At 50.8% G+C, this 25,316-nt stretch overlaps 10 protein-coding genes across 10 annotated transcripts; 5 read left to right on the top strand and 5 right to left on the bottom strand.

The window, feature by feature from the left end:
* Nucleotides 1-1,080: 1,080 nt before the first annotated feature.
* Nucleotides 1,081-2,233, top strand: BDR25DRAFT_362516 (uncharacterized protein; the record flags this gene model as incomplete). Its single annotated transcript, XM_033696585.1, has 5 exons — nt 1,081-1,116; nt 1,168-1,476; nt 1,505-1,740; nt 1,784-2,182; nt 2,215-2,233. 5 exons carry the CDS (start codon nt 1,081-1,083, stop codon nt 2,231-2,233), a joined length of 999 nt encoding a protein of 332 aa, XP_033540558.1.
* Nucleotides 2,234-2,268: 35 nt separating this feature from the next.
* BDR25DRAFT_362515 (uncharacterized protein) lies at nt 2,269-5,540 on the bottom strand (the record flags this gene model as incomplete). The annotated part of the gene is made up of 25 exons (XM_033696584.1): nt 2,269-2,310; nt 2,349-2,387; nt 2,430-2,507; nt 2,549-2,566; nt 2,607-2,676; nt 2,716-2,991; nt 3,037-3,175; nt 3,214-3,389; nt 3,426-3,518; nt 3,551-3,601; nt 3,636-3,658; nt 3,711-3,784; nt 3,846-3,918; nt 3,950-4,105; nt 4,153-4,186; nt 4,213-4,300; nt 4,332-4,386; nt 4,443-4,462; nt 4,521-4,581; nt 4,703-4,913; nt 4,965-5,087; nt 5,169-5,246; nt 5,279-5,358; nt 5,384-5,424; nt 5,453-5,540. The coding sequence occupies 25 exons, from the start codon at nt 5,538-5,540 to the stop codon at nt 2,269-2,271; spliced, it is 2,187 nt and encodes a 728-aa protein (XP_033540557.1).
* BDR25DRAFT_307604 (uncharacterized protein) lies at nt 5,381-6,001 on the bottom strand. Its single transcript, XM_033690867.1, has 3 exons — nt 5,946-6,001; nt 5,774-5,869; nt 5,381-5,713 (listed from the first exon to the last, which is right to left on the bottom strand). The coding sequence occupies exons 2-3, from the start codon at nt 5,860-5,862 to the stop codon at nt 5,569-5,571; spliced, it is 234 nt and encodes a 77-aa protein (XP_033540556.1). The 5' UTR covers nt 5,863-5,869; nt 5,946-6,001; the 3' UTR covers nt 5,381-5,568.
* A 106-nt stretch (nt 6,002-6,107) lies between these two features.
* On the top strand, nt 6,108-8,039 carry BDR25DRAFT_272622 (ribonuclease H-like protein; the record flags this gene model as incomplete). The annotated part of the gene is made up of 2 exons (XM_033687321.1): nt 6,108-6,765; nt 7,008-8,039. Coding segments are annotated over exons 1-2 (1,497 nt in total), but the record flags the coding sequence as incomplete, so codon positions are not given.
* Nucleotides 8,040-8,947: 908 nt separating this feature from the next.
* BDR25DRAFT_272618 (Brix-domain-containing protein) lies at nt 8,948-10,471 on the bottom strand. Its single transcript, XM_033687320.1, has 2 exons — nt 10,426-10,471; nt 8,948-10,373 (listed from the first exon to the last, which is right to left on the bottom strand). The coding sequence occupies exon 2, from the start codon at nt 10,360-10,362 to the stop codon at nt 9,064-9,066; it is 1,299 nt and encodes a 432-aa protein (XP_033540554.1). The 5' UTR covers nt 10,363-10,373; nt 10,426-10,471; the 3' UTR covers nt 8,948-9,063.
* A 370-nt stretch (nt 10,472-10,841) lies between these two features.
* Nucleotides 10,842-13,113, top strand: BDR25DRAFT_244867 (glycyl-tRNA synthetase-like protein; the record flags this gene model as incomplete). The annotated part of the gene is made up of 6 exons (XM_033685865.1): nt 10,842-10,910; nt 11,001-11,145; nt 11,194-12,518; nt 12,572-12,790; nt 12,846-12,887; nt 12,940-13,113. 6 exons carry the CDS (start codon nt 10,842-10,844, stop codon nt 13,111-13,113), a joined length of 1,974 nt encoding a protein of 657 aa, XP_033540553.1.
* A 2,251-nt stretch (nt 13,114-15,364) lies between these two features.
* BDR25DRAFT_272613 (uncharacterized protein) lies at nt 15,365-16,846 on the top strand (the record flags this gene model as incomplete). The annotated part of the gene is made up of 2 exons (XM_033687319.1): nt 15,365-15,471; nt 15,646-16,846. The coding sequence occupies 2 exons, from the start codon at nt 15,365-15,367 to the stop codon at nt 16,844-16,846; spliced, it is 1,308 nt and encodes a 435-aa protein (XP_033540552.1).
* A 2,057-nt stretch (nt 16,847-18,903) lies between these two features.
* BDR25DRAFT_106611 (uncharacterized protein) lies at nt 18,904-19,584 on the top strand. Its single transcript, XM_033683507.1, has one exon. It carries the CDS (start codon nt 19,023-19,025, stop codon nt 19,482-19,484), a length of 462 nt encoding a protein of 153 aa, XP_033540551.1. The 5' UTR covers nt 18,904-19,022; the 3' UTR covers nt 19,485-19,584.
* On the bottom strand, nt 19,341-20,863 carry BDR25DRAFT_272610 (PAP2-domain-containing protein). The gene is made up of 4 exons (XM_033687318.1): nt 20,726-20,863; nt 20,603-20,659; nt 20,454-20,547; nt 19,341-20,397 (listed from the first exon to the last, which is right to left on the bottom strand). The coding sequence occupies exons 1-4, from the start codon at nt 20,810-20,812 to the stop codon at nt 19,685-19,687; spliced, it is 951 nt and encodes a 316-aa protein (XP_033540550.1). The 5' UTR covers nt 20,813-20,863; the 3' UTR covers nt 19,341-19,684.
* A 2,228-nt stretch (nt 20,864-23,091) lies between these two features.
* Nucleotides 23,092-24,081, bottom strand: BDR25DRAFT_244950 (subtilisin-like protein; the record flags this gene model as incomplete). Its single annotated transcript, XM_033685868.1, has 1 exon — nt 23,092-24,081. A coding segment is annotated over one exon (990 nt), but the record flags the coding sequence as incomplete, so codon positions are not given.
* Between the last annotated feature and the right edge of the window lie 1,235 nt (nt 24,082-25,316).

The following is a 25,316-nucleotide window of genomic DNA, read 5'->3' as shown; positions in this document are numbered from 1 at the left end:
GCCCACCAAAGCTAGCGAGCACAGGGACCAGCAATGCTGCACGCAAGGTGGGCTTGAGCACAGGGAGCACAGCATGGGGGAAGTGGAAAGTCACCAATTGTGCTATCGTGGATAGCTGTTCTACGGGTGTAAGTGGTGGGGAGCAGCGGGAGCCGGGGCTAGAGGTCGAGGAACAGACGGCGCAGGACAAGGGACGCCTAGCCTTGAAGCCATTCAGCATCGAAGCCCTAAAGAAGGCGGCCCGACGGAGTGGTCGCGGGCAATATAACATTGCAGGGGAATAAAAAATGCGCTCTGACTGGCCAGCGGCGAGAAAAACGGCTAAAATCTGGCTGCTGGAGGACCCTCTGCTGGACCACGCCCCGCCATTGTCGCCAGAGATGAATTTTAATTTGTTGCGCGAGCGACGAGTTGTGACGGAGAAACATATCGGCGTCTCAAACTGGACCCTGAGGCGGATGGCGACGCCGTGGAGCACGATGATCTCGCTGTGCGCCGGCCTCCAATCTCAACGATGATGAGGGACTGAGTCGGTGTGCTATAATGCCCTTCATTGCACAAAACCAAGGAGCGTGGCGGCGAGGAGGAGGCACGGAGGATTTTGCCCGTCGGCGAGCAACCGGCAGCCCGCGCCCAGAGGTATGCAGTCGAGGAGCATGTTCCTTCGCCGCAGGGGTTCACGCGCTGACAGGGTTGTACCTGGATGTTAACAAAAGGTGCCCAGTTCGCGACCTGGGTGCCTGGGTGCGTCAGATCGCTTCAATGCTGCCTGAGGCCAACCGATAGAGCGCTGCAGAATCCTCAGTAAACAATAGACTGTCGACACTCGCCCCTGAGCACCTCTCCTGCGACCTTCGACGCATCCCAAGATGGACAATGTTGCTGTTTTTGGCGTCTAGATATGAAGGCCGAAGGAGGCTAGGGCGCCGTTTCTGGCAGATCATCTTCTGATCGGGAGAAACACTGAAGCTGAAACAGCCGACGAGCCTTGCCGCCGCGACGTCGCGTCCCGATGGCATATCTTTTTATACCGGTCTTAGTCGTGCATCTCTCACGCCAGCGCGCTGCTGACTCTTTTGTATGCGAACGGTTGTTGAAACCTGTGTCAATAATGAGGTTGATTTAGACTGACAAGGCCATGACATTCGGACTCTAAAACAATGACAGCTTCGCGTGACGGCCTCGCGCCTCTGGGAGCTCAACGCGCCAAGGCACCGCATCAGGCTCCTGGGGTGGTCAACAACCAGCCTGCCATGCCGTCTGGTCTGCTGGGTTATCAGAGTGTGCCGTTTTGGGAAACAATGGATAACACTGCCGGTTCCGTTAGCAGCCCACATCGTGTTGGAAGGGACACAAGTCAATAGTCTCAACGACAGGCTACGGCATCATCAGCATGACCTCTTGTCTATCTTCTGCTCTCCCATTGCTATTGCAGCTGATAAGGCCCACGCGGAAGCCGTGGTATTGTGTTACGCGGTCAGTGAGGGGGCCTTGATCATCTCAGCCGTTGTGCAACCCATTGTGCAAAATTGTAAAGGGAGATTCCGAACAGCGATGCCTCCCGCTTCCAGGTTGGACGTTGCGCCTTAGTGGGGGAAGTCATGCTCGCGGCCTGGGAGACGAGCACATACGCAATGGCGGAATCGTGGAGTTGTCGAATGGTGGACCTAGCCGTGACATGCTCGGCAGTGACACAGGAACCGATGACCGCATCTGGGGGTCACCATTGGAAAGAAACAAGTCGGCAAGTGTGTGTCTCATCAGACGGCCCACCACTGTGCAGTCCAGCTCGCTTCACCCCAGCGTCCTCATATCACTCGTTGCTTTCTTTTGTGCGGCCCACACCACACTTACAACGATTCCGTAACCCGAAGCCGCCCTGTCGAAAGGTTTCTGCGAAGCGAACATCCTCCCTGAATTTGACTGCTTGCCCGGATCTCTACCAGGAGATTCCCGTGAACTTGGAACTAGATTGCGATGCACAGCAGAGTGACCAACAAGTCCCACCGCCCTGGCGCCGACCCCCTCACCAAAAGCTCTGGGCCAGCAACAGCGCAAGGCACGAGCAACCTGATTTCACACAGCGCCGGTGCTGGCGGAGAGTACAAGTCAATACTCCCATCCTCTGTGTTCCGCAAGGTGCTGGCACCAGTGATCGCTCGCCGTACTTCAGCTCCTGCAGGTACGCGCAGGTGTCCCTAGTTCTTGCATCAGCCTCCCCACTGCATTCTGACTGCGTCTTTGAATTATTGTCAAAGTCCTTCATCTCTAGAGCCAGTGTCCAGGGCGGATCCCCTGCTGTGCGGTTTGCTGCGCAACCACCGTCAATCTATTTTCGAAGAGCCCACCCTATCGTATGATGGTGTCTCAACGAGCGAGCCCGAATGCTTTTCGGGGCGACCACACTATTCTAGCGCATGCAGCAAGACCTCTTTCACGGGTCCTCCCAGGCCCGAGAACCAACGCAGCCAGAAGTTGGGAGACGATCTCTGCATTCCACGTTCATTCTATGGACAAGGCCTTCCATGCGCCCTTATCCTCTGTGCACGGCACGGCGTGCCGGTACCTACATGAGAGCATGCAGGATTCCAATAAAAAATGAGCACCAGCAGCTTCAGCTTACAGGCAGCCAAAGGTTTCAAATACAGCAGCCACAGAACTGCCTTGAAGGGAAGCCTGGTGCAATCTGTGAGGACGGAACGTTGTTCCTTCTACATCTTCGTGCGAGTTGGAATTCCGCCAACGATATGAACTTTTAATAATGTGAGAACCCTGCATCCACTCCCCCGTACCTGCATATTCCCTTCCGCCATTCTCTTAGGCAACCAGTCTTCGAAGGTAGATCGTAAGACCTTCGTCAAGTCTCCGTCAGCGCCCAACTGTAAATCTTTGACAAATGTCTTGACACCAGGCGTTTTTTTTTTGTCGGATCCTTCTCGGAGAATCTGTGTTTCCAAATCGCATTTTTTTGCCATCGAGTTAAGGGACCCTCTGGGGGTGCAGAATCACCTCAAAATCTATTCAAAGCCGATGTACCGGCCTTGCATTTTCTCGTCCGGCGCAGACTTCCCGTGCATATTCCGGTTCGCTGTGTCTTTGTAGAGAGCACACCTTTGACACGAGGGTAAGCTGAGTGATGAGCATTGAATATTCAACTTTTTCGTCTGTTTTCGCGCTGTGTATCCCCCCGACGTATCGCTACATACTATTCACAGAAGGCTTGAGAGGACGAATCTCTATTCTTAGCCGTCGCCTTCAAATGCGCCTCGTCATATTGCATAAATTCACCCATGACACTAGGGTTTGGGGTTCTGTGGTTATTAGGGAAGTGGCGTTTCGTTCGGTGGTTCCTCTTCTCAATTTTAGTTGCACCTTCTTTTCTTTGACAACTGGAATCCCCAGTAGAAAGGTGTTTAACTCTCCACAGACACAATGCGTATAAGTGGAGAAAGCTGATTTCGTTTTTCTTCAGTTTTGATTGGTGCCCTAGTTCATTGCTCAGTGACAGGGTTTGGTATCTGCCCCCGTCCAGTAGTCAAACACACGACACTTGGCAGGTGATCTACCATCGGAAGATCGACCATTTAACGTTGCAGCGGAGCTGACAATCGTTCCTATTCTACTACTACTACTACTTCTCCGTTTGGATCTTAATCAACTGACAATTGATTCCGATTTCAAATAGTACAGCGGCGAGTGTCCAAGGCTACCAGAGCCCCCATTGGACGAGTGAATAATGGTATTCTCTGCAGTTCCCCGCGGGAAGGACGATTATTGCGTTCTCCTCAAAAAGTCAAAGTGAATTAAAGAGCACATCGCAAAGTATCTTTTAGGTCCCGGTGAACTCTTTTCTCCTGTCCAAGTAATCTTTTGCACATGGCAACCCTGCAGGACTTCACTGATACCGAATGCCTCACACTGTTGGGTCCAAACTGCACAATTTCTAAACCTTGAAGAGCTCAGGAAGGTTCACCGAGGTGAACAGTGGGCTTGGCATCGACACGCGCACTGCCTGAACCACAAAACATGGTGCGGTGTCTAGTGGTTTCAAACATTGTGCAGAACGTGCTTTGAACGACACCTTTCGGGTTATGAGGACCTCGGTCTCAGCATCCGAATAATAGGACTCCCCTGTTAGCGAAGCCCTCCCACGTTCGAGTTTCTTCGAAGGTTGGGTGGATTGAGGCTTCCGCATCAGGAGATTATCACGACCGCTTGAAGTCAACGTTGTGCTTTACAACCCTCCTTGTCACTATAGCGCAGTGATTCATTTTCAGAGAGTGGATTCGGCGACCAGGCACTATTACACTACTTCATAGCAATTCCTCAACCTCGCATGCGTTGCAGGACCTCTGGTTCAATGATCGTGCTCTTCTCCCCAATAGGCTTTCACACAACCCCGCAGCTGCTCTCACCTGCACCTATTTATCGCCCCTCATCACTACGAAGGGACATCCTAGAGCTAGCAATCTCTCGCCGGCTTAAAGATTGCCCTTTCTACCTCTAGGATTGGGGGGTACAAGAGTCAACGATTGTGCAAGTAGTTAACATACTGAAATTCGACCCGTATCCACCGACGAACTGACACCTTCCCCTCGCCAAACATACAGAGACTTTCTTGCCTCTAGCAGCGCCAAATTTAAATGTTTTTTAAGAAAACCACAGAGTCTTATTATCGGGCCTGCTCAAGATCTGTACCCACTCTAGCGCTTCGGGGAGCATGTATCTGGGTTTGCAATCTCACTAGTTTCTGCGATGCCGACGCAGCTACGAGTAGCTGCTCGAGGTCAATATCCGTTCGCCCTGCCATATTGAAGCCACGCGTGAAAGAGGCTGCAGCTTTTTGAAGACGAGCGTTTGAGACAATGCATCGCTTTACATTCGGGAGTCCATCCGGATTCTGGATGCGCCGACTTACCTAAGAATCAGCTTTCTCCAAATACGACAGCCGGCCCTATGAAAACTCCGCGCATTTTTTAGGAGGGGAATCCAGGTAAGAGTAGGTATTGTTAGTCTTGGTGCTCTGCTCTGTATTTTTGGTTTTCCATGAACGGATCTGCAGAGTTGCACACAAGGATGACACTGTGCTTCAGGTCAGACACGTTGGGCTGTGAGCACTTTTAATCTATATGCAATGCTGTAAGAGTGTAAGAGTATAGCTGTGTAACTCTTGAGGAGCTGCAGTCATACGGAAATAGTCGGGCGGACCGCTAGTGAGATCGGTCGGTGAGATTACATTTTGGTATCTGTGTCCATGACCATCTAGGTGGCCTTACACATTGAATAGATGAGGATGATGCTTTGAATAGTGAATGTGGGAGGACTGAACTCGATTTTCATGCCAAATTCAGTGCAAAACTCGGGTCGGACGGGTTAACGGGACGAATTCTGAGCTATTGAGATTTTCATGGTACACCTCCATTTCTCAGGAGCTAGCCATTCTTGAATCGACTTTCTCCATCGTTCTGCATTTGGTATTCAATATGTACAGCCATGGGAGCTACGATGTCCGAATCAACCGGGACGCCCCAAACGTGCATGATTCCGCCTCGGCTTCCTCTCAACTGTTCAGTGATGCTCATGCTCTTCCTTCATAAACATCTCCTCGTATACCAGATATCCGGCGAATGCTACAGTCGCGATGCCGAGACCAGGGAATGTGCCTCTGAATCGATTGAACCGGGTGAACATGCCTGTGTACCGCCATGCCTCACTGGACGTAGCTCAGTATACCGACCGCAATTGGCACCACTTCTGGAGCAAAAGAACATACTATCGTGCCCACGGGTCGCCTTTTATGTTTTTAGTTGCTGCGGCGAGCTTCTTTGGGTCAAAGCCGGTGAGGGAGGGGCGTGGCGCCATGTAAACGCTGAGTGAAGGACGTTAGCAATTGACCTCCCAGGGAATGTATGATCATTTAAATGCATTGTAGTAGCAGAACTTACCGTGTTGGCCTCATTGTGATGTGTGTTGAGAGACAGAGTCGAGGGAGGCGATGCGGTCGTCAGTTTGAAGCTTCATCGAGATGTGAGCGCCAAGATAATGGGCGGCCCAAGCTTAGCCTACAATCCATGGATGCGCTCCAAGTCCACCAACGCGAACACCCAGCCAGGTCCTTGACCTCCTGCCATCGACTTTCACCACAACACTTGACTGTCACTGGAACCATCTATCTCTAAACCCACAGACCACGTCGAATCATTCACGAACAGGAAATTCCTCTACGCTCCCTCCTTCCACTTGGTTCAACAGAAGCCCTCCTCCAACTTCCCGACTTCAAACTACCCGCCGATAGGAAATATGCCTCCCCCCGGCAACCGCTTCCCGGGTGGTAATCTTTCAAATCCATTCCAGCACATCTCAAGCCACCCGATACACCAGCAGCCGCATCTCCAGCAGCAGCACCAGCAGAATCTCCAACACCCAGGCTTCGGCGGAGGCAACCAGAGCCACAGCCTCAACCTCTTTGGGCACAACCAGAATAGCTTTCAGTCGAATGCAGGGCTCGGCGGGGGTGTTGGCGGCGCAGGGCTCGGCAGTGCGGCAGGGCTCGGCGGCGTAGGTGGAGGAACCGGGCTGGATGGCCACGAGGCACGAATGCGGTTCGCTCACGGTGCTCAATTGCAACAGGAAGCTGCTCTGGGTCGGGGTCAAGATGGCATGAAAGGCATGAAACAACGGATACGGGAGGTCTGGCGTTCGAACCTCCACCAGGAAATGGATTTGCTACGCTCCTTGGTCGATAAATATCCCTACATATCGATGGTCAGTATCTTTCCCACTTAAACTTTCAGACCAAAATGCTCCTGTACTCTTGGTGCCCAACCAGAGGATTTTCTGTGGGGGATTGTTTCTAATACCTTGATGTCTGTAAGGCGTATCGTAATGGGGCTCCCAAGCATGATGAACTGACCTTCTTTCCTGACCATGACTGGGTATCTATTGTCACTCCCCTGAAATTTTCATTCGTTTTCTAAATTCAATACACCCACTAAACATATTTCCAGGATACCGAATTCCCAGGTGTTGTCGCTCGACCAATTGGAGACTTCCCATCGAAAGCGTCCTATCATTACCAAACTGTTCGCTGCAATGTAGATCTCCTCAAAATCATCCAGCTGGGTATCACTCTTTTCTCAGTAAATGGTGATGTTCCACCACCGCAGCTGGATATGAGCTCCCTGAGTTACCAACCCAAGACGGTGCAGCTATATGCGCAAAATATCGTTGTCTGTCCCTGCACTTGGACGTTCAACTTCCAGTTCTCGCTCGAGAACGACATGTACAATGAAGAGTCAATCGAAATGCTCAGGAAATCCGGCGCAGACTTCGACAAGCTCGCTACGCAAGGCATCGATCCTCAGGAATTCGGATCTCTCCTCATCACATCTGGAATGACGCTCTCTGATGACATCAATTGGATATCGTTCCATTCGGGCTATGACGTTGCGTATCTGATCAAGATGTTGACGGCGAAACCTCTCCCTGAGGACGAAGATCAGTACCGCAAATTGGTCCAAATCTTCTTTCCGAAGCTCCTCGATGTTAAGTACCTCTGGCGTCATGCGATAAATCTTATGCGGCGTGGCGTGATAGGATCCACCGCAACCACCATCATCAACAATGTCGGGACCAAATCTGGACTGCAGGACCTAGCAGACGAATTGGGATGCCAGCGCATTGGCAATCAGCATACAGCAGGATCAGACGCCTGGCTCACTGGCGGTGTGTTTTGGAAGATTCGGGAAAGGGTGTTCGACAACAACATTGCTGACGAAATGAATGGACAAATGTGGGGATTGACGGGCGTACCCCCGCCGGCCAGCGCAACAGCCCAAGCCGCTGTTCTGGCCGCACAAGGAGCCCAGAGTATCGCCGGTTATCCAGGCATGAACGGCGGGATGATATTTCATCCAGGCAACGCAGGCGGACACCAAGGCGGCAACGGACCAAGCACCCCTACCAGCCATCCAGCAGGCCTGGCATCCACCCCTGGACCACAAGGTCACAGCGGGATGATGACTCCCGGAGCGACAGGCGCTTTTGGCGAGTTCAGATATTCAGGGAAGTAGAACGGCCCTTCAAACGGCCAGAAACAACCCCAAAACAAGCAGAATCATCTTCCGGATCGCCAAAATTCTCCCATGAACATCCCATACCAGGCCTAAGATAGTCAGATCCCTCTTCCAATTAAACAGAAACAGTTTGCCCTCCAAATCAGCCTGTTGCCTTGTCGGTGCAGTTCACAGAATCCCCACCGTTGTTCGGATTATTATAAATCCGGGATCCGAGAATTAGTGTAGGTTGCATACGATTGCTCGCTCCAAGGCCTCCTCGAACTGACACGCGGGGCCCAACTTACCTTCCAAAGAGTTTAAGCTCCCGTTTGTACTCCTGGAAACGTACTCTGTGCAATTATATGCTTATGGGATGGCGTGGGCTTGTCCGTGGCCTGAAATGGAGTTCGTTTGATATGGGATCGGTCCTGGGCCAAAGGTTAGAGGTTTAGAGGGTTCTGATGAGCGGAAATGGGAATGGAGTCTGGTGCATTTTCATGGCCTGTGTGGTGTTTGTTATGACCAAGCGTTTTTTTTTTTAATAAGCTGTGTAAGGGATGGGTAGATAGGTGAATAGGTGGAGTTGGGACTTTTGTTAAGTAGTGTAATTTGTGCTTAGGTTCCGTCGAATACACACGATGCTGAATTTTGACTGCCTTTGATGGGAGCTTGACGAAGGTCAGACCCAGAAGAAAGAGGTTTCATACTTAGAGTGTATGAAAATGCGGGGTTTCGATTTAAGCTGCGTATTTTACTGATTCACACACATATCGGTGTGAATCTTTGCGCTCACGGCACGAACCACAAGGCACATAGAGAAGGTAGAGTGGATAGTAGAGTCCTCCATGTAATCTATAGTTGCTATTCTTCAGCAATGATTGATTCGGTGGCATAGACGCAGTGTCTGTTGTATTATCAATCCTCCTTCTCTTGAAACCTAGGTCTTCCTCGCCCTAATCTAATCTCATAGAAATCGTAAACCTAGTCTTGCACCTACTGCAAAGTTTTACATATTAAACCTCGTCCTCTGCTTCTCCATCTTACTCTTCCATTCCCATTCTTGCCCACTCTTCCATTGCACACCTCTATCTACTCGCCGCAACTTCAACGTAAACCGGGGTCCGAGTTCCTGTAGCCCTGTTCGGATGTCTTCAACCCCCTTCACCGCCTTGCCGTCTGTCCCTACGATACTTTTCTCGGATTCGCGCTTGTCCCGGAATATGTAGCGGTGCCGACGCACGAATATGTAGTCGCGCTGGTTGTGAAGAGTAACGACAGTCCGGCCTTCGATTTCAGGAGAGGTGGGGTACAGGGATTGGAAGAGGTGTGCAGTTAGGAGGCCGAGCGGAGTACGGAAGTTGTTGAGGATGAGTTCTGGGATGTGACCGGTGGGGTTACCGTGGCCGGGGAGTTTTTTGCCTTCGACCCAGTTGGTGATGGTGAAGTGGAAGTGCGGGCCTGATGGAAGGTGTACGATATCGAGACCAGAGGGTCGCTTTTGGTCTTCCATGAGGATGATAAGAGTTGTGTAGGACCGATTTGAGGCGAACTGTGCGATTTCTCGGACGGAGTATTTGTGCGCATGCGCGTGGGCGCTGCGGCGGATGTAGGTGCTATTGGGGAGGAGAGAGGTTAGGATGTGGGCTTCGTGATGGAGGGTGGAGTTCAGGGAGGTGGTGACGAGGATCTTGGGTTCGGCGGGGGGTTGGAAGAGGGTTGGGAATTTTTGTTTGAGGAACTCAGGGGAGAGCTCGAGGTTAGTTGCTGTGGATGTGGCCGGGCTGGAGGCTCGTTTTGGGGGATCAGAACTGCGTCTAGGCGTTGATGTTGCGGTGTCTGAGTCTGAGATATCGTCATCTACATCGGAATCGGAGTCTAACATGCTGTCTGCCTCCTCATCCTGCTCTTGTTGTTCAACTTCGCTGTCGCCGTCGCCGTCGCCCTCCGCGTTTAGTTTCTTCAACTTAGCCAATATGCCCTCCTCTTCACGCGCCCCCTGTTCTTCCTCGCCCAGCTTCCTCTTCTTCGCCAGTCGCTCCACATCGACAGCCCACCCCAACGCATCCTCCTCGTCACCTACGCCTCCATCCCATGTTCTCTTCGCATCGATCGTCACAGGGACATTTCTAGCTCGCCGCTCCTCGCGGAGTGAGGGGTCTTTTTCTTCCTCCCGCTTACGACGAAATCGCGCGTCACGCTTCTCAGCCTCTTTGGATTTTTTGAGGGCCGTATAGGCGGACTGGCGGCGGAGCTTGTTCTTGGGTTTGACGCCCGTAGGCATTGCGGAAGCTTTAGACGCAGCCATGCTGGGCGAGACTGCCGCATACCGTCAATTAGATTTGATCAAAGAAGCGCTGCGATTGCATACCTGGAGCTCCGAAAATTCACGGTTCGGAAAATTCAGAGCACGGGTCGTTTTGCAGTCATGTAAAGCTGCGACGAAGAAGCAACGAACTTTTTTCTTTGGGCGGGACACAGTCCTCGGATATTTGTTTTCCCGAGGCTGTATCGGGGGTCTCAGTCATTAATTTGATGGAACATGAAGAGTCACAACGTAGCTTTATATTGACCTTCTCTCCCTTCTCTCCCTTTTCCTCCTCTCACACATAGGAGGATCCTGAGTGTATGCGCCCGCTGTCGAGCTTGTTGCGCTCCAATTGCTTCACTTCTCTTCCTAAACCCTTTTTTGGTACCCCACCTTGCCTTGTTTATCCTACCAGGAGCTTCACCACAACACCCGCGCCCCGCCGATTCCAGCTTCCGCAGAGGAAGAAGGAAGCCAACATGGCCCACGCTATGACAATGAAGAATGGTCAGCCGTTTGACCGCGCTTCACTCGAGTCTCTCATGAAGGTGCCCCCCCCCTCCCCCTCCCTCCCCCCTCTCCCTTCAACTCGAAGGCTTCCTGCTACTACTTGGAGGAGTTATATTGATGGTTTGCAGCGACGCCTCTTCTATACACCCGCTTTTGATATATATGGCGGCGTTTCTGGTCTCTATGACTTCGGTCCGCCAGGCTGTGCCCTAACAAACAACATTGTTGACATTTGGAGGAAACACTTCGTTCTGAAGGAGAACATGCTTGAAGGTGGAACGCATGAGGCGACATAGAAGGATGAGGGCTGACACACATCAGTGGACTGCACCATGCTTACCCCGTACGAAGTTCTCAAGACCTCAGGTCACGTGGATAAATTCGCAGACTGGATGTGCAAAGACCCCAAGACTGGTGAAATCTTCCGCGCAGACCACTTGGTTGAAGAGGTGTTGGAGTCTCGGCTGAAGGGCGACAGGGAGGCTCGGGGCCAGAAGGTCGAAGAAGAAAAGGACGACCCGAAGAAGAAAAAAAAGAAGGTTAAGAGCATTGCGGCTGTGAAGCTGGATGATGCCCTGGTGCAGGAGTATGAGGAAATTCTGGCTAAAATTGATAACTATAATGGCGAAGAACTTGGCCTCCTAATCAAAAAGTACGATATTAAGAACCCGGCCACTGGCAATGAGCTCCAGCCACCGGTTTCTTTCAACCTGATGTTCCAGACCTCCATTGGCCCTTCTTCCAATCTGCCTGGTTTCTTACGTCCAGAGACTGCGCAAGGTCAGTTTCTAAACTTCGCCAAGCTGCTGGATTTCAATCAACAGTCGATGCCCTTTGCATCCGCCTCTATTGGCAAATCCTTCCGAAACGAGATTTCCCCACGATCCGGCCTGCTGCGAGTTCGAGAGTTTTTAATGGCAGAAATCGAGCACTTCGTGGACCCAGAAGGCGGGAAGAAGCACCCCCTATTCGACGAGGTAAAGGACGTGGAGCTGGAGCTCCTCAACCGGGAAGTCCAGCTAGCTGGCAAAACTCATGTTGAGACCACAAAGATTGGCAAGGCGGTTGAGACCGGTCTCGTTGATAACGAAACCCTCGGTTACTTTCTTGCTCGCATTCAGCTCTTCCTCCTCCGAATTGGTGTCGATCCAGCGAAGATTCGTTTCAGACAACATATGGCCAACGAGATGGCGCATTACGCGACGGATTGTTGGGATGCGGAGCTTTTCACCTCGTACGGTTGGATTGAGTGCGTCGGCTGTGCCGACAGGAGTGCATATGACTTGTCTGTTCACATGAAGAAAACTGGTGCACCCTTGATGGTGAGGGAACCTCGGAAAGAGCCACTTAAGATTGAGGAATACCAGGTCGACATCGACAAGAAGAAGTTTGGTCCCAAGTTTAAGAAAGATGGCAAGACGGTAGAAGCTGCACTGGAGGCTCTCACCCAAGACATGCGGGAAAAGCTTTCGCTGGACCTGGAAAAGGAGGGCAAGATCACAGTCGAGGTACCTGGCGTTGGCGACGGAAAGGTTGAAGTCCCCAAGGAGCTCATCACTATCGAAAAGCGGACACGAATAGAGAATGTTAGGGAATATACCCCCAACGTTATTGAGCCATCTTTCGGTATTGGCCGAATAGTCTACGTAAGGTGCTGGCCCCATTTTCTTCAACTAATATACTAATATATGCCGTGCAGGCTCTTTGCGAGCACAACTACTGGACCCGTGCCGAAGACGAGGCTCGTGGTATTTTGTCCTTCCCCCCAACAGTCGCACCAACAAAGGTCCTCATCGTTCCACTGAGTTCGCACGCCGACTTTAAACCATTCGTTCGTGTTTTGAACAACAGGCTCCAGGAAATTGGCATTTCCAGCCGAGTGGACGACTCTGGTGCATCAATTGGCAAGCGGTACTCGGTAAGACGCTGTTTCCAATGTTTCATCAATGAACTTGTACTGACGTGAGGTGTAGCGTAACGATGAACTAGGTACTCCCCTTGGTATCACCATCGATGTAAGTGTTTGACTTTCTCCCCCCACACACACATGATGCTGACTTGACAAAGTTTCAATCTGTCAAGGACAACACCTTTACATTGCGCGATCGAGACACGACACGACAAGTCCGCGCATCCTTGGACGAGATCTGCAAGGCTATTTCGAATCTAGTGAACGGTACCGAGGAGTGGGCAGATGTAGCATCGAGACTGCCAGCTTTCGAGGGTCAGGATGTTGACTAGCCGACGTTCTTATGTGTTCGATCAGTTTCAAACATGTTTCGTTGCTATAGATAGACCGACCAGGTGAACGGGCTCGATGGAGTACCTAGGTTCATTTTCAGGAGAGTGTATTATTGCTCGCTCGGTCAAAATTTCTGTGATAGGCATGGAGAGTTTGAGACTTTTGATCTTCTGACGTGCTTTCCGGTCTCCGCCTTCCACCTTCCCGTCGAAAGCCACAGAATTTATACACGTGACGCTCAATGACGCTCATCCAAAACTTTAATTCAACCGCTCTTGAGTTCATCGCAATGCTCAAACTCTTCATGTCAAATGTCCATGTCAACAGCGGCTTGCTCGAGCCGATTACAAAGTTCAAGAGATGCATGTTGCACGAGCCCCACCCGCTCTGAGGCCGCTTTTCAAGTTCGTATTCGAGTTAGTCTCTTGACAATCCCGACAAACTGCACCTAGCCTGTCATTTCTCCAGAAGGAGTTTCACGGCACGATGGAAATGCCTGTCGATATCCTGCACACCGGAGAGACTTGAACAGCTCGGAGACGGGCGCAGACCCGAGGAAGCGTCGTCCCCGTTCTCAGGAGACAGTTGGCAGCGGGAGCGTTCCTGGCGGCGAGACCCAATCGAGTGACAAATGGGCCACGAGTGGAATCCAGCAGGGCGGTCGTTGAGCAATGCCTTCAAACCCTTTGGTTGTGCCTCATGTTGGCACTCCAAATGTGTGAGCATCCCTGGTTTAATCTGCACTACGGGGAGGATGGTATTACAGGGGTTTTGAACGTGGCATGACTCCCGGCCCACCACCACGACTGTTCCAGCTCTCTGCATCTGCACCCCTCTGTTTTGTGCCTTGACCACGGTCCGTCGCCTTTGACAGCTGTCGACGGTGGCATCAATTGTCAGCAACTGGGCGTCGAACACATAGCCATCAGTCCAGCGTCTGCCGGCGGGCGTTGCGAGGGGGGTCGCACAACTCGTCCACTCCTGTACGCCAGGGAAGCGGCAGACTTTGAGTCTTTCGGCTACGCATGAATTAGCCTGCCGCTCATGACCACCCATTTCTCGACGAGCGGACTGTTTGCTGCAGCGTCCGGGATTTGAAAGCAGCCAACGAGCGCTCGCCTGGTTGCGCTGCGTCACCTGCACCTTTTAGTTGCAACAAGGCGGACGTGGTAAGTTGGAAAGCAGCATGCTGGTGGGGACCCTCCCATCCCCAGACGCTTTCCGTCGCTCGCTCCTATTCTCCGAATACTCTCTGCATCGTCTTTGGTTTCAATCACACATCAATCACATTCCATCCCTACGGTACGGCCGAGCTAGAGTTTTCTGGAAGCCCTCGGCCCCTTCTTTCTGACGACATACGTGCATTCCCGTTCCGCAGAACGGTCCCTACCACCCCGTCAACGCGCATCCTCGCTCTTGTGGATGGGATTGTTCCTTCCCGTGCCCCCTCAAGCTCAGATAACGCACGCAGAAATTATATTGCGCTTGACGTTACTGTGCAGAGTAGCGGTCGGAGCCATCTGCACTGTCGTTGCCCCGTCTCGTAATTGCTCTTTCTCCAATATCCCTACTCCGTAAACATGGTGGTATCCTGCATTTGGCATTGATTGCTGACTGCGACTGCGGGAGCTTGGGACCAGGTGTCCGGGTGAAATTTGGATGGGTGCTTGGAGTCTTGGGATATGCTTCGATCCTTGCAATCAGTGCAGGCTGTCGCATTATTGTAAAATCTGTCTTTTCCACTGCGGGTCGTATCATTCTCAAAGGTCGAGACTTTTTGCTTAGTTTATTGGAAATCCTACCGCTTGCGTTTTATATTATACCCTCCTTGCAGGTTAGCAAACCTTTACTGAAAGTCGGACCCAGGAACACTCGAAAAAGGAAAGCAGTAAAAGGACCAGTTAGCGGACAGTTCGCCAGACACATCATTGGTACACCGAAGCATCGGTACACCGATTCCTCTTGGGGGCCTTCTCCCACGCCTCATCCTCAGCAGCCTACGGCACCGCCGTGGATCCAGGACTGACCAACACGCGCCACCAATCAAGAGACTGTCGCGTACGGGTTGCAACGCTCAAATAACCACACCCCCTTTCCCGGACAACGCGCCTTGCAATTCCCAGTATAGTGGCTAGTTCGACCCAACTTTCTCAAATACTCACCTATTCATATCGAGGCCCGTCAGCGAGGGACGTCGTTGGGACTGTTGATACCCAGTTCGCTTCTTTACCGATCCGCCGGCCCAAGACCATGGAGGAGGAGCCGCCACAACCCGACGATCCGGCAAGAGATCACACAGCCGCACCACACAAGCGTCAAAGGACTGATTCGGAAAGTTCGACATCTCTGGACTCCATGTAAGACATATCTTTTTATGAAGCGCTCTAGTGTCCTCACCCGACACCATTTTCATTGACAGATTCCCGCCGTTTGTGCGCCTGAGTAGGCTCCATTCCGAGTCGACATCAAGCAAACAGAAGTATTGCTTTTTGCGTTCCTTTGAAGACAGGAACTGACAGGGTGTGTGGCAGCCAATCTACCCGAACTCTTCAATCAGAAGATCTCGAATTTGTTCACGAAAACAACCGCATCTATGGCGATCACAGCTACTTTATGCCGTGTGACCAGACAGAGCAAGATCGTTTGACAATCCAACACCAAGTCTTCGTTTACGCATTAAAGGGGAAGCTCACAACTACAAGAATAACGCCTGCTACTAGGAGAATTCTCGACCTAGGCACTGGTCCTGGAAACTGGGCTGTCGCAATGGCCCAACAATATCCCCATGCCGAAGTTGTCGGCATTGACATGACTGCATGGGACATCGAAACGACAGAAGGAGAAGCAGGAGCCGGGCGGGTGACGTGGGAGATTGATAACTTGGACGTTTGGGGAACGGATTCTGAAATGGATGAGCTGACCTCTAAACTTGAGTGGTACGACCCCTTCCGAGACCCAACTGCACGAATTCCCATCGACTCTCCCTCGAAGTCAAAAGGAAAAGAGCCGCAAACCCAGCCTCAAAGCCCACTGGCATCCGAACCCTCCTTTAACCCCTACATCCTCGAACCCGAAGCACAGTTGGGCTGGCACTTCAGCGAGCCTTATGACCTCATCCACCTTCGCAACCTCAAAGGGACATTCGCATACTGGGAAGACGTCTATGCCGAGATTTACAAGAATTTATCTCCAGGCGGCTGGATTGAGGTTGGTGACTACGAAATCGTGCTTCCGGAAATGATAAACTCTCCTGACGACCCTGGTGTGGTGTCTTCAAGCAAAGCTGGAAAGCGCCCGCTCACTCATGAATTCGCACTCCCGTGTATTAGAAGGCTGTATCTTTCTATGATGCAGGCGAGTTTCAAAAGTGGGCGTCCGCTAGGATCATATTACATGCATCCGACGTATCTAGAAGATGCTGGGTTCAAGGATGTGACGACAACATATGTGAATGTTCCTGTGGGAACATGGCCAGAGGATGAGGAGCAGAAGAAAATTGGGAAAATGTTTCTTGTGGTGTTCATGGAGAGTCTGGAGCCGCATTGCTTGAGACTCCTGACTAAATATGGGGATGCGGAGAAGATTTGGACGCTTGAGGAGGTAAACGACATTATTGAGCAGGCGAAAAAGGAAGTTATGGAGTGGGGCGACAAAGAGGGTGCGCAAGCCAGGAAGGAGGGATGGTGTGCGAATTTCAAGTGGGTTGTGGGTAGGAAGAGTAAAAATGCTTGAAGGATCATGAGGGATGACGGATAAATCTTACAACTATACCTTCAGGGCAAGACTTAGGGAACGACACGTCGTGTCTGGAGAGGGACTACAAGCTGTTGAAGTCAGCATTAACATGCTCGACAAGTGTCCTAGTCACAGCAGGCTGGGGAAAATGTTTAGATAAATTGGCGACCACGATGATGATGGATCATGCTGAGAGGTACGTTGGAGTATCTTTATGATAACTGATGATGGGATGAGTTTCGGGTTTCACGAAAATAGTTGTCAAATAATAATACTCAACCTTCCCATTCACCAAAAGATGGCCAGCTAGACCCTTCATCAGCACTCCTGCCCCTCACCCCTCACCCCCCTACCCACACCAAGTCCAACACGACACCCAAAGCCATCAAAACTCAACCTACTCGCCCTCTCCATGCGCACCCCACTGCACCCGCGCATCCGAAACGGAAAGTGTCCCGACGAGACGGATTCGGGCGGCGCCACATAAGACCAGGGATTTAACGAGCTGAAGGTTCCCGTCCACCCTGGCTGTCGGGACGGCCGCTGTGGCTTGCTTGTTCCTCACGCCCAACCTCTCGTAAGCGGCCGGAAGCGGGCCCCGTGGAAATCGGATTCAAGTGTCACTACAGCAAAGACTAATTTACGAATTAGAGTGGGGGGATTGGGGCGGGTGATCCGGATGGGCTTTGGTGGATGTTGGTGGGTGTGGGTGGCGGTGCCAAGGATGAGAGGGCCGAGTCCGACCGGAGGGGTTGCTGGAGAAGGTCTGACTTTTTAGGGGTTGGCGAAAGGGATGACTTCTAGGGTATACCGGGCTTTGGAGAGAGGGTGAGAGTACCAGAATGGTGGAAGTTGCGAAGAGCGAAACGCGTCGGTGGCTACTGGACCAAGACCAGCGGTTCATCTGCTAATGCACGACTTGTCACTTATGTTGCTTTTTCTTTGTTCCGTGGCCTTGGGACGGCCTTCGTTCTTGGATCGCAGGCTTGACGACAGCGCGGGCCTCAGGTAGGGCTAATTGCGAATATGGAATGGTGAAGTTTGATTCTGAAAATCGCCGTGCCGACAAAAGTGAGGCAGACGATCACTCCTTGCAGGGATAATTTGTGGGTTTTTCTTTTGTCATGGACTGCGTTCGCCAAGCGCGTGCAACTGCATCTGGGACCTGCAGCTTCAGAATTGCAGTAGGCACGTGACTTATCTCATTCACTCCTCTGCTGCGCCTGGGACACCATTCAGCGAGGTCGAAAGATAACACCGTCATTAACCTGCAAATAAATTATAAAAACGTAAATATCTCTCTTATCCATGTACTCTAAAACCCTGACCCTAGCTATGCTTGATCAAATACAGTGGGCGAAGGGGATAGAGTAGAATGAGAAGGGGTCAATCCTTTATCAATCTGTGTAAGATCAGTATTGACACGATGATCCGATGTCTTCAAATAGCTAACCATATACTCAAACACGGCCGCTTCTTGAGCGCTAACCACATATCTTTGTCCACAGCATCTTGCTCTCTGCTGGTCGTCATATTGCCATCCCTCGGAATTCGCGGCGGGTAAGTGACGTTGTCTTTGTCACCACCTCAAGTACTTTAGAATCAAGTTCATGACTCCATCGACCAAACATCGCACAGTTCTCGACTCTAAAGAAAGACATTCCAATTATGCAGTCCTAACTATATCTCCCACTGCCACATCAATTCCTCGCACTGAACCTACCCTTTCTACCCAAGAGAGCACGCTCCTCTAACACAGATAGTAGTTTCGAGGGAGCTAGAAAACAGCACAGAGACGACATTGAAGTCATGGATGCCTAAAAGGGCGAATTAGTCACCCTCTGGGCAGAGTATATAAACTAGAATATATCGGGGCACAGGGACAACCCTGTGGACTAGCCGAACATTGACAACCTCACAAGTTGGATGAAAGTAGCTGATGGAGACGTGCCCTACCTAGTCGAGTTCATGATCAAGAGGAAAGATGCCCGACTTCACCTGGAGCAATTTGTAATAACAATTCGTAGACATCGATCCAGAACAATGGCTAGATGAAGAATACAAGAGAGGTAAATGACAAAGATTCTTCACCAGTACTGCCTTGAGGATTGAATGTGGGCCAGACCAACCCACCAGAACCGAATATCTAGCAAGGTGGGTATCACTGTAAAGGATGAAAATGAGGAGATTTGGCCAGAGAAATATTGGACAGATTTCTTCCCAAAAGTTTCCCCTGAGGAATGGATGCAGCTTGCTCAAGATATTAGGCCATCCCGTTCTCGTCCCGCTCCAGGCTCTGCTGGAGGTTCCGCTCAATCTCCCGCTCGAGACCCTAGTTCATCGTTCACTGGCAACCACATTATGTCTTCTCACGGATATTCCACCGGCTATGACAACGAGGCGAATCCCGAAGGTGCATGACCCCATTTCAGTCAGTGGGAGCGAGTCATTGGATGTTTGCTCACTGGCCACCTACACATTCTTCGTCCTAGATTTCTGGTCTGGTTCCTGTCTCTCCTTTTTCTTCCTGGGCCTGGATTCTAGGGCTGCATGTTTATTGTTTGTGTTTGGTCTTGGGCTTTGTCTCTGGGGGTTCATGGCTGTTCAGATATCACATCCACAGTCCTCATGTTAGGTGTCGGGTCTAGGTTGCTTGTCTGCATTCTGATTGCTGGGTTTACAGTCTGGGCTCATTGGTTTACCGATTCTGTATGGTCTCCGGCTTCTTTCTTGTCTATTTCCAGTTAGCGGGAATACGCCATATACCCTAGAGTTCATCCCTATATTCTACATCATTGTTCCAATATAGGCGAATCCATTTATTTTGTACGGACCTCATGTGCGCATATTTGTCAAAGGATAACTCTCCGCATCCTCGTCATCATCCAGTTCGAATTCGCCTGCACCACGAATCCTTTCCTCTTCATCTTTGACCTTGCCAAACCCCCTTCCTTCAGCGGAATCAGCGGGATTGGGGTACGGAGTCGCGCACTTTGAACTCCGCAGTGGGGGGTAATATCTCCGGTACGTGTAGAATGCCACCAATATGCCCAGCAACGAGCCAGTCGTCACATCATAAACGTCATGCCGATAGTCCTCGCATCTCGAAATGGCAATCAGGGCTGCACCAAGCAAAGGTGCAAGAGCTAGAAGAACGCGAGCAAGGTCCGTTCTGGGGCGGAAGACATGGCACTGCCCAGCCAGGAACAGCGCTAGATATCCTAGTCCACTGAAAGCAAAGCTGCTATGCCCGCTGGGAAAGCTGCGCCAGCCATCATGAAGAATGTGGTGGTTTGTTTCGGTACAGACTTCGAAATTGACGAGTTTATGGTCTGGTGTGCCTTTCTCGGGTTTGCAGCGGGCGACGAGATCGGGGCGGGGTCGACCGACGGCGTTCTTGACGAGATCGGTTATGAAGAGGGTGAGGATGAGACTGATAAACCAGCCGAGGATCGTAACGTGCGATTTGTGGGTTCCGGGCTGGAATATTAGGGCCCATGCTACGAGTATGCATAGAGGCACACCTCCTGCATAGATGAAAAGCCACGCTGTTCAAATATCAGTGCCTCCCCCTCAAATAGTCGGGTATAGTAGGACCACATACGGACTGGCACGCGCTCTACTGCAGCGTGTGGGTATTGTATGGCTAGATTATCGAGGGAGAACATGCGGTGGAACGGTTCGGCGAAGAATTGGAGCTTGGGGGGAATGTCAACGTGTTCTCCGTAGTATAGTCAGCACAAGTTTACATACCACGATATACCCAGTCAGCAAGATTGCGAGCCCAATATATTCTGAGGCATACGAGCGCTATGGGTTCAATGGTCAGGCTTCAAGATTTCTTGAGACACACCACACTATACCTCCAGAACTTACCTGCCAGAACCGGGCTGCAGCGCCGATGAAGCCCGGGGCTTGGAGAAGACTGTTGGGTCTTTGCGACTGGCTGGCATGGCTGGGCATTGTCAATCGCGAGAATGTGAGAATATCATTGCTTGGAGAGGCGTGGTTCAGTGTGAGATGTAATGTCGCGGAGGTGGCTTCAACTCTCCGCAGGATGACAGGGTTGAAATACCGAAGTATATCCGAAGCACGTGATGTAGACCTGCTCCTCCGGTTTAGTTACTTTGAAACCCAATATGCTGTGACTTCCTTCTCAAAGGCTCCATGCTCCTCGGGTGACATCATGGAGCTTTTGGACCGACTTGTATTACTCGTCGAAATTTGAATTGCGTTTGTCTTCTTATCAACCATCACGACCAAGTGGAAAGGGCCCGAGGATAGCCAATTAAAAGCCAATCACAGTCCATGAGATATTGGTAAATTCTTAAGTGTACTCACTATGGTAAGGGATTTGAACAGTCTCGAAAGGTGCCCTGGGAGTAAGTTGTAGTCGTCGTGCCCCTGGGTCAGAGTGAGATTTTGAGTCGAGTTCACGTCATTGCCGTCCTTATATTGTTGTGGCATCTTTAGGGATGCATTTCCCCCCATTTTGCGGTAACCCCTGTAAACTGTAAGCGCAGGGGCGGCACGAGACGGCATTCCATAGAGCTTGGTCTTAATTCATCCTCGCGCGGCTTGGCAGTACTGGTCAAACGACGAAAGAAAAACGAACTTGACAAAATGTCTAGGGATGGCTGGCAATAGAAACAAAAGAACAAAAGCTTCTCAGGTCAAAGACTACTTCGATGGCATGCCCTGGGGAAAGTCCTAGAAATACCACAGAAGGGTCTTAACGAATGTTAAGATATGAAGGTATCTCAGTAGTATGTTTGGATCTTCGTGCATTTGCTGTAGTTCGTATGAGGAGGGCGTTCAGAATTGCAGAAGGATTTAGTAGAATGCGAAGGATGCAATGTTGTCTTCTCACCTTCTACTAATTTAATGCGCAAAAATCAGGAGTTAACCATCTCAACTTCGTGTTCACGCCTAGCCAGGTCTTGTTTGAGTGGGGCTATGGAGGGTTCTTCGAAAGATTCGAAATTCACCTGGGACTGCGTTTGCGATGATACTTTGTCTTTCTCTCAGTTCAGTCTGTTGAAATTAGCGTACCGAGGCGCCCTCCATTAGCCAGTACACGCTCCTGTTGAAATAGTCGCCCGCTTTTGAAGCAAAATAGAGAATTGCATCTCGAACCCGCAGTAACCTCTCCTTTGCCTGTTCTTTTAGTAGGAACGAAGGATGGTTCGAATACCCCACCTCAAATTGTTGATTGTTCCCCCGGCAAGGCCAGAGAGGAAAATGCCAGACGTGAGGACACTGCCTTAGACTTGTAGCTAACATCTTCATCACATGTGCTATTGCAGCCTTGCTACTGTTGTACGCAAACGACACGCCTTTTAGCCTGCTTAACCCTCCAATACTACTTGTAGCAATAACTTGACTCCTCCAATTTGCCGCAATATTACCCGCAGAATTTACAGCATCAAGCAGCTCGAGGAATGGCGGCGTCGTGTAGTATGCCCCGGCTAGATAGTCCAGGTGAAGTCCTCCATCGGAGTCTTCAGCGTGTGGGCTACATACCCGGAAAGAAAAGGCAGCCCCGCGTTTAGGGTGCTTTCAGAGGCTTGGGGCCTATCATCCCGGTGTTCGCAACAACCAAGTTAACGTGGCCGATATCCGACTTAATTCTCCGGTAACTTGAAGGAGGGAGTTATGGAAAGCGATGTCTCCAGGGAGAGGAGTAACCGTCTCGGGTTGATCTTTTAGGCTGCACGTTGAAGCACTTCTGGTTAGCGGCTGATAATGTATATTCTGTGAGCTCCATTGGCTCCCAGAGTTTTGGTAATCATCAATCCGATACCTGCGAAGCTTTAGCCATCACCTGCTGGAGTAAGGGGTCTCGGTGGCGATAGCGACGATGCTGTTGACATTGAAGAGCTCCAGCCTAGATGTTCGATGCTCCCATTGTATCTGGATGCGGGTGAAGAGCGATTCAGTTCTGCAGCAAACCGGGACTTTATTGATATCTCGAGCTCCGGCTCCTCGTTGGCCAATGCAGATACAAGTATCTTAAAGAGTCCAAAGAAACATGATTGGCAGAGTGTGTGAATGCACCCGTTTCGATTGACGGAGGCAAATGTCGTGGCTCTTGTGTCACACCGAGTTTCGCGCGAGTGTGATTTATGTAATCACACTCCAGAAGTCCCCTCTAAATCCAAGCTTAACCCTCCAGTGTCACTTGTGAGAGAATTTTGGAGAACGTCTCCGTTGCGCGCCCACATCCTTCGTTTCCGTGCATATTATACTTGGCTTCGTCTGCTCCATTCTTCTTGAATCTTCTCATTCATCAAAGACCCTATCTTTCGCGAAAACCTCTTCCTCAAACACTCAACAATACTATTCGCAGCGTTCAACCTCGGACTTGAATTCTGACACCATTCACCACCTTCCTCGAACTCGGAATTGCAGTAAAATACAGTGTTCGGGTCCAGGTGTCTGAAATGTGAGCTCTCTGCCGTTTTCTGAGAGAACAATTTGCTAAAAACTTCCCGCATGCCCGCCACGGATTTAAGATGGGCTTCAACAGATGGATCAAAGCAGAGAGGTCGTTGTCGAGAGAATTCTAGGATGAGTCCAGCTATAGCTGCTGCGATCGGAGTGGCGCATGAAGTTCCAGACATCCTCTTCCATCCTCGAGTTTGCCCCTCTTCTGCAAGCTGCGTAGGATACGAAGACTCCACAGCTTCACCCAGCGCTGTGAATCGTTGCTTTTCCCCTTCTTGGGGCGGGTTAAATCTTGAGGGCAACCCAAACCCATCCGCAGCATCAACTGCGATTACTTCGTCCGCTCGGGCCGGATATGCCATGCCTCTACGAATCCCTTCGTTAGAGCTAGCGGCAAACAACAGCACCTTTTGGCTTTTTGCTCGATCGATCACCTTGCGGAGTTCTTCATCACTGTCCTCTTCCCATCCAAAGGACATCGTAACAATATCCACTTTCTTCTTATCTACGGCGTCGGCGAGGGCCTCCGTAACGTACTGTGTCTTAATCGATTCACTAGGACCTCGCACGATGCGATAAACCCATATGGTCGAATATGGACACACTTTCAGGATCAGACCGGCGGCGTGCGTTCCGTGGCCGTCTGTGTCATCATATGGGGGCAACGACTTGTCGACAACCTTTCCTAATTTCACCCGAGGTCCACATAGGCTAATCAAGGGAGGGATTGGCATCTCCCTAGTGGCTCTCTTCGCAATTCCGGTGTCCAAGATTGCAATTTTGACGGCACGGGATGATTTGTTGACGTACCCATCGTCTCTGTACTTGTCAAGAAAAGTGTGAGCATCTCTCTTAAGCTCAGCAAACCAGCTGTCTGCTTTAATTTCGGCACTACGATTTATTAGTAACGCCCATTCAATATTAGCAGTGAGACTTACGAGCTCAATCTATGGTCTGGCGGCGATATTCGTGCCCTTGGTGGTTGAATTGACGATGATCGTACTTGTCTTGTAGCACTTAAGGTCCGACGTGAAACAGATCCAGCCAAGTCATCATCTGAACGAGCCCTCCTTATATCTCGTATCTGTTGATCCTCAGATTCTTCTTCCCAAGCCCCAGGGATACTCCACCTTCCCCGATCGACGGCATCAGGTCCTACGCTAACTGTCGGAATAGGATGTATGTGGGTTAGCGCCCCAACTACTTCGCTTTCTCTCGTTGACCCGCTTCTGCTGGACTGCCGGCCAGTTTCCAAGCTCAAGATGAGCGAGCTCGGCCGACCACTGGAAGAGCCCATCTCCGTTTTGTCCCTAACTACGTTGGAAAACTGGCTTTCGGTTTCTGCTGACTTGGCCGTTTCCATGGCAGCCAAGCTGCTTTGGTTGCCTACAATATATGAACCACCTCGATGGATCATTCCGGTTGCTTTGGACGTAAAATCAGAGATTGCTCTTAATCTTTGTAGGAGTCCTCCAGTCGTCGTATTTGATTCTCCATTCCTGATGATATCTTTCCCACCCGACGACATGCCTCTATCGTCTACTGGACTCTTCCCGGCTGACACTCCTGTTGGATCCTGCTTTTTAGGAGCTGATCTATCAGGCTCATGGAGTCTGTCTGAAACAGGTAGCGCCTCACGTTCTTTGGGTGTTACCTCGTGCTGTGTGACACTAGATATCCCCAATCCACCCTCTTCTGATTCTTGTATCATAATGTTTTCTTGGTTGCATTGCTCATTTTCTCGTCTCACTTTTTCAAGCTTCGTCCGCTTCTTTCTCTCAAGTTTTTCCTGTTCAGCCTTCCCAGGCCCGCCATGGTCTCCTCTCTTGACCTTTTCCATTTCAAGTCTCACTTGCTCGACATTCTCCATCATCTCCTTCTCAGTTCGCTCTTTCTCGATACTCTCCTGCTCAAGCCTGTCCTGCTCAAGCCTCTCTTGTTCGACTTTCTCGATTATATCCTTCTCAATCCTCTCCTTCTCTCTTCTCTCCTTCTCTCTTCTCTCCTTCTCTCTTCTCTC

Source organism: Lindgomyces ingoldianus (assembly GCF_010093535.1).
Source record: "Lindgomyces ingoldianus strain ATCC 200398 unplaced genomic scaffold BDR25scaffold_56, whole genome shotgun sequence".
NCBI lineage: Eukaryota > Fungi > Ascomycota > Dothideomycetes > Pleosporales > Lindgomycetaceae > Lindgomyces > Lindgomyces ingoldianus.
Note: the sequence above shows the minus strand (reverse complement) of the source record. Positions and strands in the feature narration are given on the sequence as shown.